At 48.0% G+C, this 18,093-nt stretch overlaps 1 protein-coding gene across 5 annotated transcripts; it reads right to left on the reverse strand.

The window, feature by feature from the left end:
• Positions 1-5,361: 5,361 nt before the first annotated feature.
• On the reverse strand, positions 5,362-17,298 carry Tfe3 (transcription factor binding to IGHM enhancer 3). 5 transcript variants are annotated; one of them, XM_047536868.1, is made up of 11 exons: positions 17,031-17,142; positions 15,402-15,447; positions 14,719-14,832; positions 13,384-13,622; positions 12,267-12,512; positions 11,991-12,095; positions 10,006-10,123; positions 9,432-9,488; positions 9,173-9,248; positions 7,710-7,857; positions 5,362-7,212 (listed from the first exon to the last, which is right to left on the reverse strand). In XM_047536868.1, exons 4-11 carry the CDS (start codon positions 13,600-13,602, stop codon positions 6,769-6,771), a joined length of 1,413 nt encoding a protein of 470 aa, XP_047392824.1. In that variant the 5' UTR covers positions 13,603-13,622; positions 14,719-14,832; positions 15,402-15,447; positions 17,031-17,142; the 3' UTR covers positions 5,362-6,768. The 5 variants fall into 5 exon arrangements, with proteins under 5 accessions (XP_047392824.1, XP_047392822.1, XP_047392821.1 ...); XM_047536866.1 differs by having other exon boundaries at positions 13,384-13,687; XM_047536865.1 differs by lacking the exon at positions 15,402-15,447 and having other exon boundaries at positions 13,384-13,687; positions 17,031-17,298.
• Positions 17,299-18,093: the final 795 nt, after the last annotated feature.

Genomic DNA, 18,093 nt, shown 5'->3' on the forward strand with positions numbered 1-18,093 from the left:
CAGTGGCTTGGGAGGCTGAGGCAGGAGGATCTTAAATTCAAAGCCAGCCTCAGCAAAAGTGAGGCACTAAGCACTCAGTGACACCCTGTCTCTAAATAAAATACAAAACAGGGCTGGGGATGTGGCTCAGTGGTTAAGTGCCCCTGAGTTCAATCCCCAGTACCAAAAAAAAAAAAAAAATTACTACATGCCTAAGGCACAGGAGTATTAGACTCATTATTTTCTTTAGATGTTGCCCTGGTCATTACAAAATCCATCCTTCATTTTTTATAGTCAACTTAAAGTTAATATTATACCATTTCACAGAAGATAGGAACAATTTGCAATGCTAAGGTTGTCCTTTGTGTTATTATGATGTATGTTTTATATACATAATTTCTAAGTCACACAATACAACTTGGTCCTTGCACTTGCTAAGCAATTGTTCTATCCCTGAGATCCAGCTCCAAACAACTTTATCCTTTGGAGGCATATGTTTGGAAAATTGGGAGAGTATCTATAATAGACTTTACTCAAGATGGAAGTAGCCTGTCTTTTAACTCATGGCCTTCCTGCGATGTCTTTCTCAGTGAGGTATTGGGTGAGGATTCTTCACTCAGGCAGGTCAAAATTCCTCTGTCTCTCAGAACTGTGTAACCCCTGGAATCTCCATTCAATTCACATAAGCCAAGGACTGTTCTCTGCTTGGCCTCACGGTGTCTTGCCATAAGACTACAGAGCTTAGCATTTGGCCAAAGACCCAAAGCAATGCCTGTGGTGATTTGAACTTCACCTGGACAAGCCTCCTTTTCCTCCATTAACATGACTGATAGTCTGAAATTCCAGCAACCCCAACAGCTGACCTCTTCTTCTCCAGCTCAGCAATACTGCTATTCTGTCCAGGGTCCACTTCACTGCAGGGAGGTCCTGAAACTGACCCAGGCAGAAAGAAGGTACAAACACAAGGGTCACTACCTGCTTCCCCTCCAGGACAGTGGGGTTTATAAGACACTGGGTAGCCTCGATAAATATGTCTGCCTAACAACACCAGCTACAGTCTCATGGCAAAAAAAAAGCCACAATTAACAGATGGAGAAAAAATTATTTCATTTCAATACACAACTGATCTTTCCTTGACCTTGACACTTCTGAAGAATCCTGATTTATTATTTTATAGAATGTCCCTCAATTTGCGTTTCTCAGCATTTCTTATGGTTGCGCTGGGGTTATGGGTTGGGGAGAAGCATACAAGTGAAATGCCTTCTCTTTGCATCAAATCAAGAATCCATGATATCCATATATCCTTTTTTTAAAATTCCCATCCCTCCTTTGTCTAATCCACTGAACTTCTATTCTTCCCTCCCCACCCCTTATTGTGGGTTAGCATCCACATATCAGAGAGAATATTTAGCCTTTGGTTTCCATATATCTTATTACTGGTGATGTTAATATTCAAGTCTTGGTTAAGGTGATGCCTGCCAGTTTTCTCTACTGTAAAGTTACTATTTTTCATTTTGCGTTAATCTTGTCATGAGAAGCAAGTCCCTAAGTCTAGCTCACATTCAAGAGAAATAGAGGAATTAAGTTCCATCTCTCAAAATGATGAGAATCAAATATATAATATATATTTTGGAGGTGATATTTTAAGGCTGTGTAACTATCATGTTTCACCTTAAACTTTGCCTACTAGTTTTAGCATTTAGTGGTTCCCCTCAACTATTGGGAATTGAACCCAGAACCTCAGGCCTATTAGGTTAGTGCTGTACCACTGAGCTACGTACCCAACCCTTTTTATTTATTTATTTTGTGGTAGGGTCTCTCTAAGTTGCTGAAGTCAATTCTCCTGACTCAGCTTCCCAAGTGCCTGGGATTACATGTGTGTGCTACTGTTTGGTTCTGCAGCAATTATTATGGTGGCATCCTTTTTTTTTTTTTTTGTACCTAGGGATTGAACTCAGGGGTGCTTAACCACTGAACTACATCCTCAGTCCTTTCTCTTTTTTATTTTGAGACAGACAAGGTTTTGCTAAGTTGCTTAGTGCCTCACTATGTTGCTGAGGCTGGCTTGAATTTGAGATCCTCCTGCCTCAGTCTCCCAAATTGCTGGGATTATAGGCATGTACCACTGTTCAGGCTTATTATGATGGTATTCTAAAGGAAGTTTTCTACTTTCCCCATTCATTTTATATGTAGTTTCTGGATTTTTTTTTTTTTTTTTGCAGTGCTGGGGCTGGAACTCAGGGCTGTGTGAACTCATGGTTGTGTGCATGTACAAATACGTAACAACAAATCTCACCATTATGTACAGCTATAATGCACCAATAAAAAATTCAAATGAGCTGGGGGTGTAGCTCAGTGTTAATAGCATCCTTGGGTTCAATCCCTAGTACTACAAAAAAAGAAAAAAGAAATAAAGGAAATAAACCAAGATCTGGGCACAAGGTACTTGTCATTTCTGAAATAGCATTTTTTTTTGCCTTCTTAGTAGATTGACTTGAGAACCTTTCAGGAGATACCAAGAGGATATGACAACTGAAATGCAGCACAGTATCTGTAGTAGGGAGCTTCTAAGATGTCCCTCAGTGGTCCCTCCTACTGATATTCATGGTCTTGTGTAATCCCCTCCCCTTGAGTAACTTGATTCAAACTAAACTATTGCTTTAACATGGAGGGGATGTCACTTCCATGATTAGATTACATGAGATTGGAACTTCTGTTTCAATTACTGTCTCTCTCTCTCATTGGCTTTGATGAAGCAAACTACCATGCTGTGAGATGCCTTACTCAAAGCCAAACATGGCAAGGACTGAAGGCATCTCTGACTGACAGCCATCAAGGAACTGGGGCCCTCCATTCAATAGGCTGCATAGAACTGAATCCTGCCAACAACCAGATGCATGTGGGGCCTGATCCTTTCCCAGTCACATTTGTAGATGAGTCCTCAATTCAATCCAATACCTTCCTTGTACCCTAAGGAGAGACTCTGAAGTTGAGGACCCAGGTGAGTCCAGCATGAATTCCTAACCCACAAAACATGAGAGATAATGAACATGTGTTTTTTTAGCCACTAAGATTATGGTCATTTGTTATATAGGAATAGATAACTAATATAACTTCCTTACTTGGATCCTAGAACAGAAAAGATATTAGTGGGAAAATCAACAAAACTCAAATAGTCTGAAATTGAGTTAAAAATATCCTGTAAATATTATCTTCTTAGCATTGATGAATGCACCATACTGGGGGGAGAACTGGTATGTATTTCAGTGGTAGGGCACTTGCTTGGCATGGATAAGACCCTAGGTGCTCCCCAGCACCCCCCGAAAAGTTACCATAGTTATATAAGATATTAACATTAGAGGGAAGGAGGTGATTGGTATGAGATCTCTGATGACTTTGCAACTCTTTGGTAAATCTAAAAGTATTCCAGAATAAAAATTAAAGAAGGCTGTGGGAGGAGATCATTCGAACATCATTTGCTATCGTATATAGCATGCTCAAGGCCCTGGGTTCAATCCACAGCATTGTGAGAGGGAGGGAGGGAAGGAAGGAAGGAAGGAAAGAAGGAAGGAAAAGAAAGAAGGAAAAGAAGCCACTTCTGGGCACTACATGTTATGTTTATAAAATAATAAAGAGATTACAAGAAGGTTGAAGAGAAAAAAATAAAGGTATCAGGTATCACTAGTCTGGTGTTAGGAACTCAGTAACTAGCTCTGAGGGGTTGCAGAGACAGGCTAGAAAGAGGTATCAAGTGTGGTGGTCACAGTATGGTGGGGGAAAGTTACAGTGACTAACCCTGTCCCAACCTTCAGAGGTCAGTCTGATGGGGAAAGAGTTTCAGTTCTCAGGGGTTATATTCTGTTGGGGAAGTTACTGGGATCCAGCCTGAGGCTTCTCCTGGTGTTAGAGTCTGAATGAGGAATTCCAGGAAAAATTTTTCTTGCTTTTTTTTTTGTTTGTTTTTGGTACTGGGTATTGAACCCAGGGATACTCAACCACTGAGACACACCCCCCAATCCTTTTTTATATTTTTTATTTAGAGACAGGGTCTTGCTGAGTTGCTTACAGCCTAGCCAAATTGCTGAGGCTGGCTTTGAACTTTTGATTTTCTTGCCTCAGTCTCCTGAACAACTGGGATTACAGGTGAGCACCACTGCAACCAGCTCCATTTAAATTCTCCCAAAATGTCAATGTCTGCTCCAAAATCTAATTGCTTCCCTGTTCCTCTACTTTCACAGTTTTTGTCTTTCCCTTTCATCATAATTATCTTGTCTGCCAGGAGATAATCTCATATATTTGTCAGTTTCAAAAGTGAGTTTGTGTGGTGCACGTGTGTAATCCCAACTACTTAGGAGGCTGAGGCAGGAGGATTATGTTTGAGGTCAGCTTTGGCAATTTAGAAAGACCCTGTCTCAAAATAAAAAAGAGCTGGGGGTGTAGCTCTGTGGTAGAGTGCCCTGGGATTAAACTACCAGTACCACAGACACTTTTTAAGAAGGGCTGAGGATGTAGCTCAGTTGTAGAGCCCTTGCCTAGCATATTGCAAGGCCATGGGTTCAATCCCCCAGTACCACAGAGAGAGCTTGCAGGGATCTATGTGGCTCATTGGTAGAATGCTTCCCTAGAAAGTTCAACCCTCTGGGTTCCATCCCCAGAACTGGGAGGTGGGAATGAATTTGCAAGCATATCTTTTTTTCCTCTACCCTCACCTCATTTAACCATTTAGTGCTTCACAAATTTACAGGCTGCCTACCTTCAGAAGTTATTTAATTTTTTTAGGTTTTGGGGATTGAACCCAGGTGCTTTACCACTGAGCCCCAGTCCTCAAATTTATGATCCTTCCTGCCTTCACCGCCTGAGTAGTTGGGATTACATACATGTACCACACAAATTGTGATTACAAGTGTGTGCCACCACCAGGCAACACTTTCCTCAGCTTCTTCAAACAGGAAATGGGAATAAGCAGCAGCACTTTCTGACCAACAGCCCTCTGGGAAATATATGAGGTGAAACAACTGCAGCAGTTAGATGGGTGTCTGGCAGGTCATAAAAGGACTGACTGGGGCTGGGGTTGTGGCTCAGTGGTAGAGCATTTGCCTAGCATGTGTAAGGCACTGGGTTCAATCCTCAGCACTGCATAAAAGATAAATAAATAAAATAAAGGTATTGTGTCCGTCTACAACCAAAAATTTTTTTTAAACATTTAAAAAAATAAAAGGACTGATTGTTTTTTAATACAGGTGATTTTCCTCCAGGTCCTCTTCCTATCTAAATTCTCTATCCACCCCTCTGAAATGTTTCTTCCATTAACTTGTATCCCTCTTGGTCTGCACAGGCCACATTCACTGCACGGTAAAAAAACAAGGACATGAGACACTTTGCCAAAGTTAAAAGCGCATCAAACACGCCTAGCATTTATTATTTTAATCACAAACCTACAGACCCCTCAGTACACCCTCCTTGGGGCCTGGCCCCAGCAATCCAAAGCTGATGACCTTGGGTATAGGTGACAGGAGAGGTGGGAATGGGCGAGGAGTGTCTCTTGATAACTCTGAAATGAGGAGAATTCTCCAAATGGAGAACTGAGTGGGGGCCAGAGGTTGGGGCTAACCTAGCTTCTGAGTTGGGGGGGACAATAAAAAATCAGTTAAACAAAGAGAGGGTAAAATACACTTTTTCAACCCTTCCTCCAAGCCTCTGCCTTGTAGGGGAGACTTTGTCTTTTCTCTGGGCTGGGGATCACCCTGGAGGGGCCCCTTCCTTCAGCCCGTTCACATGTTGAACAATGGTACTGGGATACTGGACACCTGGACTGTATTCCCACTAATCCCCATCACCTCCCCAAACTTTCCCTAAAGGAAGAAGATAGGACTCTGTCCAAGGGTAGAGACTTAATCTCACTCCAGATCTAGGTTGGAAAAGTCAAACTGTAAGATTTCAAGATCTGTCCTCTTCCCCAAGAGCAGAGTTAAGCTCAGAACCCTCCTAGATCAGGTCAGGTTGGTCCCAGTTAAGGTGAGGAACTTAAGTATTGCTCCTCCCTGCAGAGTGGAATGCTTGCATGGGATGTTGCTAAGGGCCAAGGGTAGGGCTGTGGTCTCCAAGTGGGGTGGCCTGATCCTACTGATTCCTCCACACCTGAAACATGTGTGCTGGACTCTTCCTACAGGGAAGGGTTGGAATGGGGCCTGGCCTCCATTCCCAGAAGGCCAGGACTTGAGTTCCCATGAAAAGGGGCTGGGTCAGGTCCTCAGTTCTATTCCTTGTCTGGATAGGGCAAGGTTGATGGAGAAGGAGATGGGCTTACCCCACCCCCAGGGGTGGGACCTCCTCTTCCAGTGCCAAGATGGGCTGGACTGGCAGATCTCAGGGAAGGGATGGAGCAGCATCCTGACATCTCCTACTCCAAGGAGACCTGGTTAGGACAGTCTTTAGTGGGCAGGGGTAGAACCTCATCCTGTCTCCTCTGGTCTCCTGGTCAAGGGTAGGACCCACAGAACAGGGATAAGGCTGTTATCCCCAGAGGACAGACCCTGATCTCACAGTCTTCTCCTGCCTTCTCCCTCTGAAATACCTGCACTGGGCTGTGCCTATGGGGGAAGGGGCAGGCCTTCATCTGACTCCACCTCCTTGGTTATTACAGGGGTGGAGTCTTATCACATCATCTCCACTTCCCCCAAAATTCTGGGCAGGGCAGTCTCACAGGAGGGTGGGGAAAAGGCAGGGTCTCATCCTGACTCCTCCTCCTTTCCTGGGTGGGGAAGGTCCCAGGGGAGGGGTGAGGCCTGATCAGGACTCTTCCTCCATGCTGAAGCTGCTGCGTCGGCTGCTTGCCTTTGAGACAGCCGGGGATACTGAAGAAAGCAGGGGGTCAGAGGCAGCCCTCAGTGGGGACAGGGCACCCCCCGATAGTCCTCCCACCACCCCTTCCTCCTCCTCCATCAGAATGTCCTCCAGCCCCAGGTGGAAGGGGTCCCCCAGGTCCCCCAGGTGGTCACTGGGAAAGTGCAGGTCCAGAAGAGCATCTGAGGGTGGTGCTGGGGGCTGCTGATGGGAAGCATTCTGGGCAGGTCCCCCTGCTACATGAAATGTTGCTGTGCCTGGCCTGCCCTCCTCCTCAATGTCCAGCTGCTCTGGCTTGAGGCTGTCAGAGGCTGAAGTCGTGGTTAGGGAGAGCAGCCCTGGGGTGGGAGGCACTGGCAGACCATGGATCTGGGCCTGCAGTTCTAGCTCCTGCAAAAAGTAGGGGGTGGGTACAGAAAAAAGATGGGGGTCTGAGTCTCTCAGAGGCAGAGAAGGGTATTGGTTAAAAAGTCAGAGTGCCTGGGTTCCAATACTGGGTAGTTGCAAAACTTTAGGCAAGTAGCTTAAAGTCTGAGCCTCAGAGTCCCAGTCTATAAAATGGTTATAATAATGGTCCCTGTCACCTCATATGACTGTTGTAAGGATTAATGAGTTAATGGATATAAAACTCTAATTTGTTAGAGTGTATGGCACAAGATATACACCATGTACATTAGATCATAAGTGCTCTTATTAATGTTAGTTAATATTAATTAGTATTCTTATTAATGTTATGATTATTACATATCATCATCACCATCACCATCATCATCATCATCATCTTATGAGTCAGGAAACCTGGGGATCCCCCAAATATGCTCTGCCTCTGCTTGCAGGATCCTCCACCCCCACCCAGTCACTCCTGCTACCATCTCCTCCTTCCAGACCTGAATTCGGAGCTGCAGGCTGCGGTTGGCTTGCTCTAGGGATCGCTGTCGACTTTCCAGGTCTTTGGAGCGCTGTTGCTCCTTCTGCAACTTGCGAATATAATCCACAGAGGCCTTCAGGATGGTGCCCTTGTTCCAGCGCATCTCCCTATGGGGCCCAATGGGGAGGAAAAAAGGAAAGGTTGAATATGGAGTCTCTCAAGAGGTGAGGGGGCATTGTATCATGTAAATGGAGCACCTTACCAGATGCCCAGAACTTGATGTTAGGGTACCTCAAGGGCATGAAAAGCTCAGATGAAAACTCCCTGCCTAGAACTTTCTAGGGTTCACACACTGAACCCAGGAAGCCCTGTGAGACCTTGCCCCTTTGATACATATGGCCCTTTTCATTTGTCTCACTACAGCCACAGTGGCTTCTCAGGGCTTGTAGAACATGGAAAACTATCACCACCTCAGGGCTTCTGCCCTACCTGTGCCCTCTGCCTAGAATATTCTTCTTCCAAACACCTACATGGCCATCTACCTAGCCTGCTTATGCTTTTTATTTCCTGTGGTGCTGGGGATGGAATACAGGGCCTTGAACATGTGAGGCAAGCACTCTACCACTGAGCTACAGCCCAGGCCCCCATCTTTAGGCTCTTCATTCAAATGTTTCCTTGTCAGCTGAAGTTTGTCCTGAGTTGAGGCCTATCCTGTTCCACCTAGCTCACCCCAAAATCTTCCCTTCTCCACCCCAAACTATCACCTTCCTCAATACTCCAACATTCCCCCACCTTCCTTCTGTTCTTTTGTATGTGTGTGTGTGCGGTGGGGAGCTGGGAATTGAACCTAGGGCCTTGTACATGCTAGACCAGCACTCTACCACTGAACTACATTCTTGTCCTGTGGATATTGTTTTTGAGTCAGGGTCTCACTAAGTTGCTAAGGCTGGCCTCAAAGTGGCAATTCAACTGCTTCAGCTTCCTGAGTCGCTGACATTATAGGAGAGTACCACTGTACTTAGCTTCCTTCTGTTCTTTGTTTTCCCCTACAACACTGATCAAAATGAATCCCACAGTTTTATTAATTCATCTTGTTTACTGTCTGTCTGCCCCCACTAAAACATAGGTTCTATGAGGTCAAGGATCTTTGTCTCTTTTGTTCCCTCTGGTATCCTCAGGGCCTAGCATGGTACCTGATACAAAGCAGAGGCTCAATAAATAAATCTTGAATAGAATAAATAAAGGAAGTACTAAATGAACAGAACACTAGGTGCAATATGTTCTGCACTGAGCAGACAGGACCACTTAATATTTTAGATGGGCACACAGTAAGAGTCTGCAACCCTGATCAGGTTGAGAAAACACCAAAGGAGAACTACTGCTTGGGCAAGACTGCATGAAGGACCCACCAAAGAACAACAACTTCAGCATGGGGCACCCACCCAACCTCCCGCTTGCCTGGAGTCCCTAGCCCAGACTCACGGGTCATTGGACTTGGGAATGAGGGTGCCCAACTCCTTGATCCTATCGTTAATGTTGAATCGCCTGCGACGCTCAACTTTGGAGGCAGGGAGAGAGAAAGAAAAGGGGAAAGAGTCATCAATGGGTAAAGGAGGGGAAGGAGAAACTGGGGTGCTGGGAGGCTGATATAGGAAGGGGCTCCCCACAGAGGGAGGGCCAGGACTCAGAGCAAAGCAGGAATGTGTAGCGCATAGGCAAGTGTGCACACTCTCAGGCTTACTCAGGTTGTGATTGTCTTTCTTCTGGCGTTCCTTCAATAGGGCCTTTGCCTCGGTTTCTGTAAGAGAGCAGGGGTGGTCAGAGCCTCTGGGCACAGAAGGAAGGAGCATGTGCAGATACAGAAGTAGGGGTTGGTGGGCTGGGGACCAGAGAAGTGACTTTTTAAAGAGATGGGGTCACAATGTGTTGCCAGGCTAGCCCTGAGCTTCTGGGCTCAAGCATTCCCCCTGCCCTGGGACTACAGGTGCAGGCCACAAAACTCAGTTTGAAGTGAAGTTTTTAAAAAGTGCCTCTTCTTTATTATTTTTACGAAGACATGGTGACAAGCCACTTGTTACACCCAAGAGGAGAAGTAGGGTAAAAGCAGGACCATGGACCATTAGAAATCATGAGAAAACAGTCCATTTCTTTCTTTTGTGCTTGCTTTTTCCTCTTTTGGTGCTGGTAACTGAACCCAGGGCCTCGCGCATGCTAAACAGACACTCTACTACTGAGCTACACCTCAAGACCTGGCAGGCATGGAGCTCAGTCCAAGGTACAGGGTAGGGGTATAGGGCCAAGGCTCTGGTACTTACCAGAGATCTCCCGTTTGATGTTGGGCAGCTCAGCTGGACAGGAGTTGCTGACAGTGATGGCTGGCGTGGCCACACCCTGATTACTGTACACATCAAGCAGATTCCCTGACACAGGCAGCTGAGGGCAGTGAGAGCACAGAAATAATGGTTAGGAACAGGTCCCAGGCTCAGCCTCTCCTCAGAACCAGTCTCCTGACTCCTCCCAACACACTCCAAAGACAGGGTCCTCTAATACAAGCACTAGTTGTCCCAGGAACCCTTCCCTCTTCAAGGAAATTCACATGGCAACCCAATGTGGGGGACAGAGCAAAGAGGACCTCCTGTGCTTTGCTGAGTGACTAGAGTCTGCCTGATAAGCCCATCACCCCTACCAGTTCCCTCAAATCTTTTAGGGGTCTCCGAAACCTCTCTCCCAAACCCCAGTGCTGCCTCTGAGAAGAAATGCTGGAGAACCACCATTCTCAGGTCTTTGTCAGCTCTGATGTGACATTCCAGTCTGATAGCTCCTCCCAACACAACATTCCAATCCAACATTCTTGGAACACTCCAACCCAATCTTCTCAGACCTTGGTAAATTGTCATGGCAACATTCCACCCAAAATCTGGCCTTCTGTAGCATTCCAACCTAATCTTCAGCCTTTCACTGTGATCAAGTCATTCCACCTTAAATGCCACGCCATGTACCAAGGTCCTGACTCTAGTAATTTTCCCGCACATTCTGATCTCTCAGAATTTCTTTTCCAACTACTCAACAACTATCACTGCTTTTATGTCAGCCTAGTGTTTTTCTCTCCTCTGCACTATTCTGGATATACTCCAGTGCAACAAACTAGTATATAAATACACCCAATTCCCACCTCTTGATGAATTGTCATGGCCTGACACTTCCTTTAGTTTGTTAGATCTGTCTGATATAGAATCTCAATCTCTAACCATGTCCAAATCAATAAAAAGTTCTGGACTGGGAATGTGGCTTAGTGGTAGAATGCTTGCCTAGTGTGTGAGAGGCCCTGAGTTCAATCCCCAGGACTACACGAATAAAAAAATGAAAAGTTCTGATAAACTGGTACCAATTTTTTGTAGTGCTGGGAATAGAACACAGGTCTTCACACATGCTTGGCAAACACTACTGCTGAGCTACACCCCCAGATCCAAACTGGTACCATTTTTATACATTCTTCTTTTGGGGAGAGGGTACTAGGAATTAAACTCAGAGGCACTTTACCCATGAGCTACATCTATAGCCTGTTTTATTTTTTTTATTTTGAGATAGGGTCTTGTGAAGTTGCTGAGGCTGGCCCTTGAACTTGCAATCCACCTGCCTTAGCCACCCATGTTGCTGGGATTATAGGTGTATGGTACCATGTCTGGACTACAAATGCTTCTATACTCTTGATAAGTGGGAACAAAGCCAAGCCATAGCTACTTAGTATGTTCCAAAGCAAGTTATGAGATCCTCGGAATGCTCTAGTGTCGGAACGTTATAATAGTACATCCCTTACTCCTGAAAGTTTTACCCTTTCTGTATAAGGGCCCAGCATTTCAGCCCAGTACACTGCAAGAGACTTGACACATTTGAATCGCTACATGGTCCAACCACTTGCTACAACCCACAACAAGTTTTGAGCCTTTTGGCATGTTCCAATCACTACAAGGTCTGGGTATGCCCCAAACATCTGAGTCCCTTGGGATATTCAAATTGATATATGAGTCCTACCTCTTGGTACTTCCTACAGCAAAGCTTTGGTATACCTTAATATCTCTATGAACTCCCCTCAAAGTCTATAAAGGTCTCCTCTTCATGTAGTCTAACACAAGGCTCAAGGGCAATACTATGTCATATTCTCATCATAGGGCCTCCCTCTCTATCTTAGTACAATCAATGGCAAGGGTCTCATAAATACACAGCCAGCTGTGGTATACTATTAGTGACAGAAGGATGCCCTAATTTTCTGACCGACCAATCACCCATCTCAAGGCCTCACCGTGCTGGGGAGCTGCAGCCCTGCGGTGCCTCCAGGCAGGTAGCTGAGCATCTCATCATTGTAACTGGACTCCAGGCTGATGATCTCATCAATGACATCATCAATCTGGGGGTAAAAGTAAATATTGTACAGGGTTAGAAAAAGTGGAAGGGAACGCTGGAGGTACAGCTTAGAGGTAGAGCACTTGCCTAGCATGTATAAGGCCCTAGGTTCCATCCCCAGCAGCACAAGAAAAATTGGAATATGGGCATGAGAGAGTTGTCTACAGCCTTTTACCTCCTTCTCTGAGCTGGACCCGATGGTGAGCAGCGCCATGGGGCTGTTGGGAGCACTGCCTGTGGGACCAGTGGCGTGGGCAGCCTCAGGGGCAGGCAGCGGCTGGGCACTGGTGGGCCCTGGTGGTGGGGTGAGGGCCTGGGAAGCCAGCTTGGGCCCAAGTGTAGTGGACAGGTACTGTTTCACCTGCTGCCGGCGTGCCTGCTGCAGGTGGTAGCGCGTTGGGTTCTCCAGGTGGGTCTGTACCTAAGAGATAAAAAGGATGGGGCAGGGAGGGGACAAGGTGGAACAGTATCAGAGGGGGTAATTCTGAGCCCCAGTCTGATCTTCCTGACTCATCTGTTTCTAGGTTTAGGTAGGCAAACTGGGCCCAAAATCTGAAAACCCCTAAAAATATTGATGAATCTTGCCAGGCACAGTGGCACACACCTGTACTCCCAGCTACTTGGGAGACTGATGCACGAGGATCAGAAGTTAGAGGCCAGTCTGGGCAACCTGGTGAGACCCTACCTAAAAATAGAGAATAAATAGGGCTGGGGATGTAGCTCAGTGATAGTGATAGAGCATATTTGGGTTTAATGCCCAGTACTGGAAAAAAAAATATTGGTGAATCTCACCAAAGATCTAATCCCTTGCTCAGAAATCCTTCATGGTCCCCAGGATCCACCCACAGCTGACAGGAACTGTTTCTAGATCACCTTGTCACTGTTCCCAAGACTCCCATGGAGTCTCTGACACCACCTAACATCTGGAAACTACATATGGTTTTCCAAAACACCCTAATTACCAAAGAATTCCACACATGGACAAACATGCACACACTCACTCATGAAAAGCTCATCCTACAAAGCCAGTGCCCACCTGGGGCTTGGATGATCATCCATGGTCCACAAAACATCCTCATGGCCCCCAACAACTACTCAGAAGTCCACAATAACACCTCAGAAACACTAAACACATAGGACATTAGCACAGACCATTTAAATACTATCAGGGACCTTCCTTATAGACTAGGACCTCATCCAAAAAGACACTAGCATCCCAGGTCACCCCCAACTCCTAGGACCATTTCTTTGTCAGCTGGAGTAAATCCCAGGGCCTCTAGACCTCACCTTACCTTGAGCACCTCCCTGGGCACCTGAGCAGGGGGTGGACGGCCCAACGTGTGGCCCCCAGCAGAGACGCCAACCACAGAGATGGCAGGAGAGGCAGGTGCAGGACTGGGGAAGGGAGCAGCTGCAGCCTGTTCCCGACGCTCACGCCTCTCCTGCTCCTGTGCCTGGGCCCGCATGAGTTGTTGCCGCAGCAAGACCCGGGATGAAGAAGATGACGACATGGCAGGGGTCCTGGAGCCCCCTGCAGAAGACGATGTAGAGAGTGTAGCTGGGGTGGTTGGTGTGGCTTGCAGTGATATTGGGAGGCTGTGGAATGGGAAATATGGGGCCATAGGTAAGCTAAAAGTCTCTTCCCATGTCTAAGGGTCATAGTGTGCTAGAATAGACACAGGAGCCAGGCAGGTTCTCTACCTTCAGAGGCTATAATGTGGAGGGCAAGACGAAGGAACCAGGCCTGTCTGCAGCCCTCAGGGGTCACAGTCTGACCCAGGAGACCCTGGAACTGGACTCACTCTCAGCACTCAGAGGTCAGACTAGTGGGAGAATTTTAGCCCTCAGTCCTAACAGCGAAGCCTAGGTTTGAGCTAGTTCATATTCTCTGTGGAGATGCCATTGCTGGGCTCTGCAAGAGGGGTGTATCATATTTAAAGGTGAGTGGAAGCAGAATTGAGATTGTGGCAGTTGACAGGGAATGTAAAGGACTTCTAAACCCACTTTGGGGCTGGAGATGCTCTCAGAGCTCTTGAGCATGGGCATCAGGCTAAAAGGGCAGTCCCAGCCCCCCCCTTCCTTTCCTGTCAGGGCCTCTGGTCCCAGGAGCTAGTCAGTCTCGAAAATCTCAGAGATTTCACAATCCTCTCTTCCTGCCCCTCTTCCAGGTCCCCTCCCCTCTCTCAGAGCTCAGGCCGATGACTCAGCACATTTAGACTACCAGGCTAGGGGAAAGAAGAGAGACCAGTAGGGGTTCCTCCAGGGTTTAGAGTGGGTGGGCTTGTAGAGTGTGGGCAGGGGCTGGGCAGGGGCTGTGGTCATGACTCCGCCCACCTGGCCCGGGAATTTAAGCAGGACACGCCCTACAACTGGGTACTCCAGGCCAGCAAGAATATTTGTGTACCAATGGGTGTGCAGGTGTAGTCAAGGGAGGCTGAGGAGTTCTGGTCAGAGCCAACTTAGCTTGCCCACCTGTTTCCCTGTGTGACATGCTCTTTCTGGCCCCTGATTTTACTATCTAGAAAATATAGGCTGCTGAGAGAATGGGTTGGGCTGGCACTGGGACTCTGCCCTGTCAGGAGGGGAGTCTGAGGAGTTGGGAAGGGAATCAGGTAGGCCAGTCATACCTGGAGCGTAGGGGTAGGGGTTGGCTTTTGAGCTCGTAGAAGCTGTCAGGATCAAGGATGTTTTCTAATTCAATGTCAGCAACAATCCCGGATTCCGGAAGCAAAGAGTTCAGGCTGAGGGTGGGAAGGAGGAGGGGTGGTGGTCAGTGAGTGTAGGGAAAACTTATTCCTTTCCTTTTTTCTGAGACAAAGGGGGAGGGACCCCTCAGACATACTTGGCCACCCTGCTGGGTAGCTCCTCGAGAATCCCTTCATCTGCTCCCCATCCCCTTCCCTCCCCTAACTCTTCAGTTCTGAGTTAACCATGGTCTCTTAAGAGCCAGAATAATGAGTGCCTGAATCCCAACCCCTTCACTCTTAACAATCACATGCAACAACTGGGTTTGAGGAAAACAGAATTTAGGAATGACAATTCACTTTACAGAAGGATTACTGACTTTGAATTCAGAGTTCTCCCATGCCCCCCCCCCACTACTGTTTTGACAGTTGAATGTAGACCCACGTTTGAGTCTACACAAACACACACACATGGCTAGGGGCTTCCCTCAGCATAACAATCCAGTCTAACACTAACTGTGTGCATCTCAAAGAGAACTGGGGACCATTCACTTTACCTAAGATCTAACACTTTGCAATGACTTTTTCCCAGCCCCAGCAAGAGTTCATGGGACATGAATACACACCCAAATATAAAAATGGAATCACGGAAGGCTCCCTCACTCCAACAGTCTGTATTTACAAGAGAGAATTTGGGTGAATGATCTGCTTCATACGAACCATTCTTTTCTTAGCTACCCAGTTCTCGCCTGTTTTTTGGGGGTAGATCAAAACACACACATCCCCAATATCAAGATCCACTGGCACACAAAACAAGAAGCCATGCACACCCCTCCCTTCAAACTGTGCCCGCTACTGTGATGATCCAGGCTGTTATAAGGAATTAGATGATGGTGAATACAGACGGTTCCTGCTCAGCCCCCCATGCTGGGTACAAGGACCCTACTGCCCAGGGAACACTTACACACATGTGGATGAATATGCATCCTTGAATTTAGTCGAAGATTTAAAATCCTGAGAGACTGCGGGTGACTTCACTTGACAAGAATCCTCTCCCCTCCCCAAGGATCTGTCTTCCTTCCTCTCCTAACCCTCAGATGGGGCTCTAAAACCACCCAGGAAGTAGGGAAGAGGAAGCTAGGGGAGCCGCTGAGCTCAGCACAATTCCTGGCAGAAAGGAGGCAAAGCCCCCTCCCATGCTCACACACCCATTGCACAGAAGTTCAAAGAGTTGGGGTGCTGGGGTGGGCAGGGAGAGATGGAGTTCCAAAAAGGGTTGATGAGAGTGGGGGTGAGAAGAGGCCAGAGAGGAGAACCTACCCATGCCCGGATGGTGCAATCAGTACTCACTCCAGCTCTAGGGACAGATTCAAGATTACCCCCAGGAACAGAGAGACAGACTGGGAGGGACAGATAAAAAGAAGAGGGGGTGTGTGGGCAGGGAGTGGGCAGGGCTTGCTGAGAGGCTAGAGTGAGTGGCAGCAGGAACAAGACCCTTCTCTGAGTTCCCAAATAAAGTCTGAGGTCTTCCAGGAGCTTCCTTCTGTCCCGGGTGGTCTCCATTCAAACCCCTGCTGGGTGTAGGAAGAGACCTTTCCCACTATTACTGGGATCTGCCCCAGTTGACTGGGTGGGAAGGGGTAACAGGGTTATTCTGGACAAGTCTTAGTGAATGTTACTTCTTTTGCTCACTCACATACACACATAAGACCGGTACCACACTGCATAACTGAAATACCCCCAATCTCTCCAGATTCAAGTTATCCCCAAACACATCAACCAATCACTGGGAGTCACTAAGCTCCCAAAACAGCACCTCTGTACCCCAAGATCCCTTCTTCCACACTGAGAGAAATACTCCAGGATTTCCTTAAAATCAGTGTCTCCCCTGACAATGTACCCTCAAATTCATTCCTTTCATGCCCAACTCAAGGACCCCAAATCCAGCCTCTAATCAGTCCCCCAAGTTCTGCTACCTCAGACTAGTTTCTGGATACTACAGAATCTGCCATTCTAGACCCAGTCAAGGGCCCCCCAAATCTGACCCTGACCCCCTTAATGCACTCTTACGACTCCTTTAAGCCTCAGTCCAAGCAGGCCACCACCGGATCCCTGAGGTGCCCCCCCAAGATCGGCGCCCCGACGTCCTCCAAGCCTAGGCCAAGGGCCTCCAATTCCAGTCAGGGGCCCCAATGCCCCTGGAGAAGGCCCCCGGGCACCCCAGTTGGCACTCCCAGCCCCAGGCAGCCCCGAACCTGAGCAGCTGGGCCGAATCGGCCGGCCTACGCTCCTCCAACAGCACGAACACGGCTCGAGGGCCCTCCGCGTTGGCCTCTACACCGTCCCGAGCTGGCTCGGCCGCATGAGACATGACGCCCGGCCCCGGGCAAGCCCTGCCAGGCCGGTCGGGCCTCGGCCCGGTCCCCCTAACAAAATAAGAGTCCCCCTCCCCCCGCTCGCCACCGCCTCCTCCTCCGCTAAGCCATGGAGCTAGCTCTGCGCGGGCGGGCGGCGTCGGAGAGATGGGATGGGCCGTGAGTCATCCCCCGCCCTGAACGGACCGACACCCCCCCACACCTAACCCCGGACGACCGCCCTCCTCCCCCTCGTCCTCTTCCCCCTCCTCCCTGAACTGGGGAAACTCCACAGGAAGTGACCACACTGGAGATGGACGGCTCATCTGGCCACACCCCTCAGTGAGGTATCCAATCGTTGAGGTGAGACTCCAGGGGCCCGCCCTAGGCCACGCCTTTGAGGTGGATTGAACACTGAATTAGGCCCGCCCTCATTCAGAGAGGGGGCACCTACACCACGCCCTCAGTGACAGAGGCAAATAGGCGAGGGGTGATTTGGTTGAGTCACGCCTCCATGTTTGCATCGGTCTCTGAGCCACGCCTCCTCTTCTCAAATTATCCCTCCGCAAGATAATATTAAGCCGCTCCTTAGCTCCTCTGCGCCTGCGCACCAATGGCCAGTCGGCATGCGGAGGGTCTCCAGGCCATGCATTTAGCTGCGGAACCGCGCCCTCTCCCGGCTCATGTTTGCAATATCTGAGTCGTATACCGCGCTACAACCTCGATTTAACCGTACCTCCTCAGCCAAAGCCATAACTATGAGGCAGGAGCAGCTACATTTCCTGAAGTTGCTGGCCAGAAACCCTGCCCTTTCAGTACCCGCAGTCCAGTCGCTCATCTATGTCATGTTCTGTCATTTAAAGTAATCGTTGTTGTGGGCTGAGGTTGTGGCTCAGTGGTGAAGAGTTTGCCTAGCATGTGTAAGGCTCTGGGTTCGATTCTCCGCACCGCATATAAATAAATA

Source organism: Sciurus carolinensis, chromosome X, assembly GCF_902686445.1.
Source record: "Sciurus carolinensis chromosome X, mSciCar1.2, whole genome shotgun sequence".
Taxonomy (NCBI): domain Eukaryota; kingdom Metazoa; phylum Chordata; class Mammalia; order Rodentia; family Sciuridae; genus Sciurus; species Sciurus carolinensis.

Bases quoted from the DNA above. Each gene is read 5' to 3' on its own strand.
- Tfe3 (XM_047536865.1), bottom strand. From the start codon at position 17,146: ATGTCTCATGCGGCCGAGCCAGCTCGGGACGGTGTAGAGGCCAACGCG. The intron at 12,096-12,266 runs GTAAAAGGCTGT...TTTTACCCCCAG, and splicing joins GGTCCAGCTCAGAGAAGGAG to ATTGATGATGTCATTGATGA. The intron at 7,213-7,709 runs GTCTGGAAGGAG...TACTTTTTGCAG, and splicing joins GCCTGCAGCTCCGAATTCAG to GAGCTAGAACTGCAGGCCCA.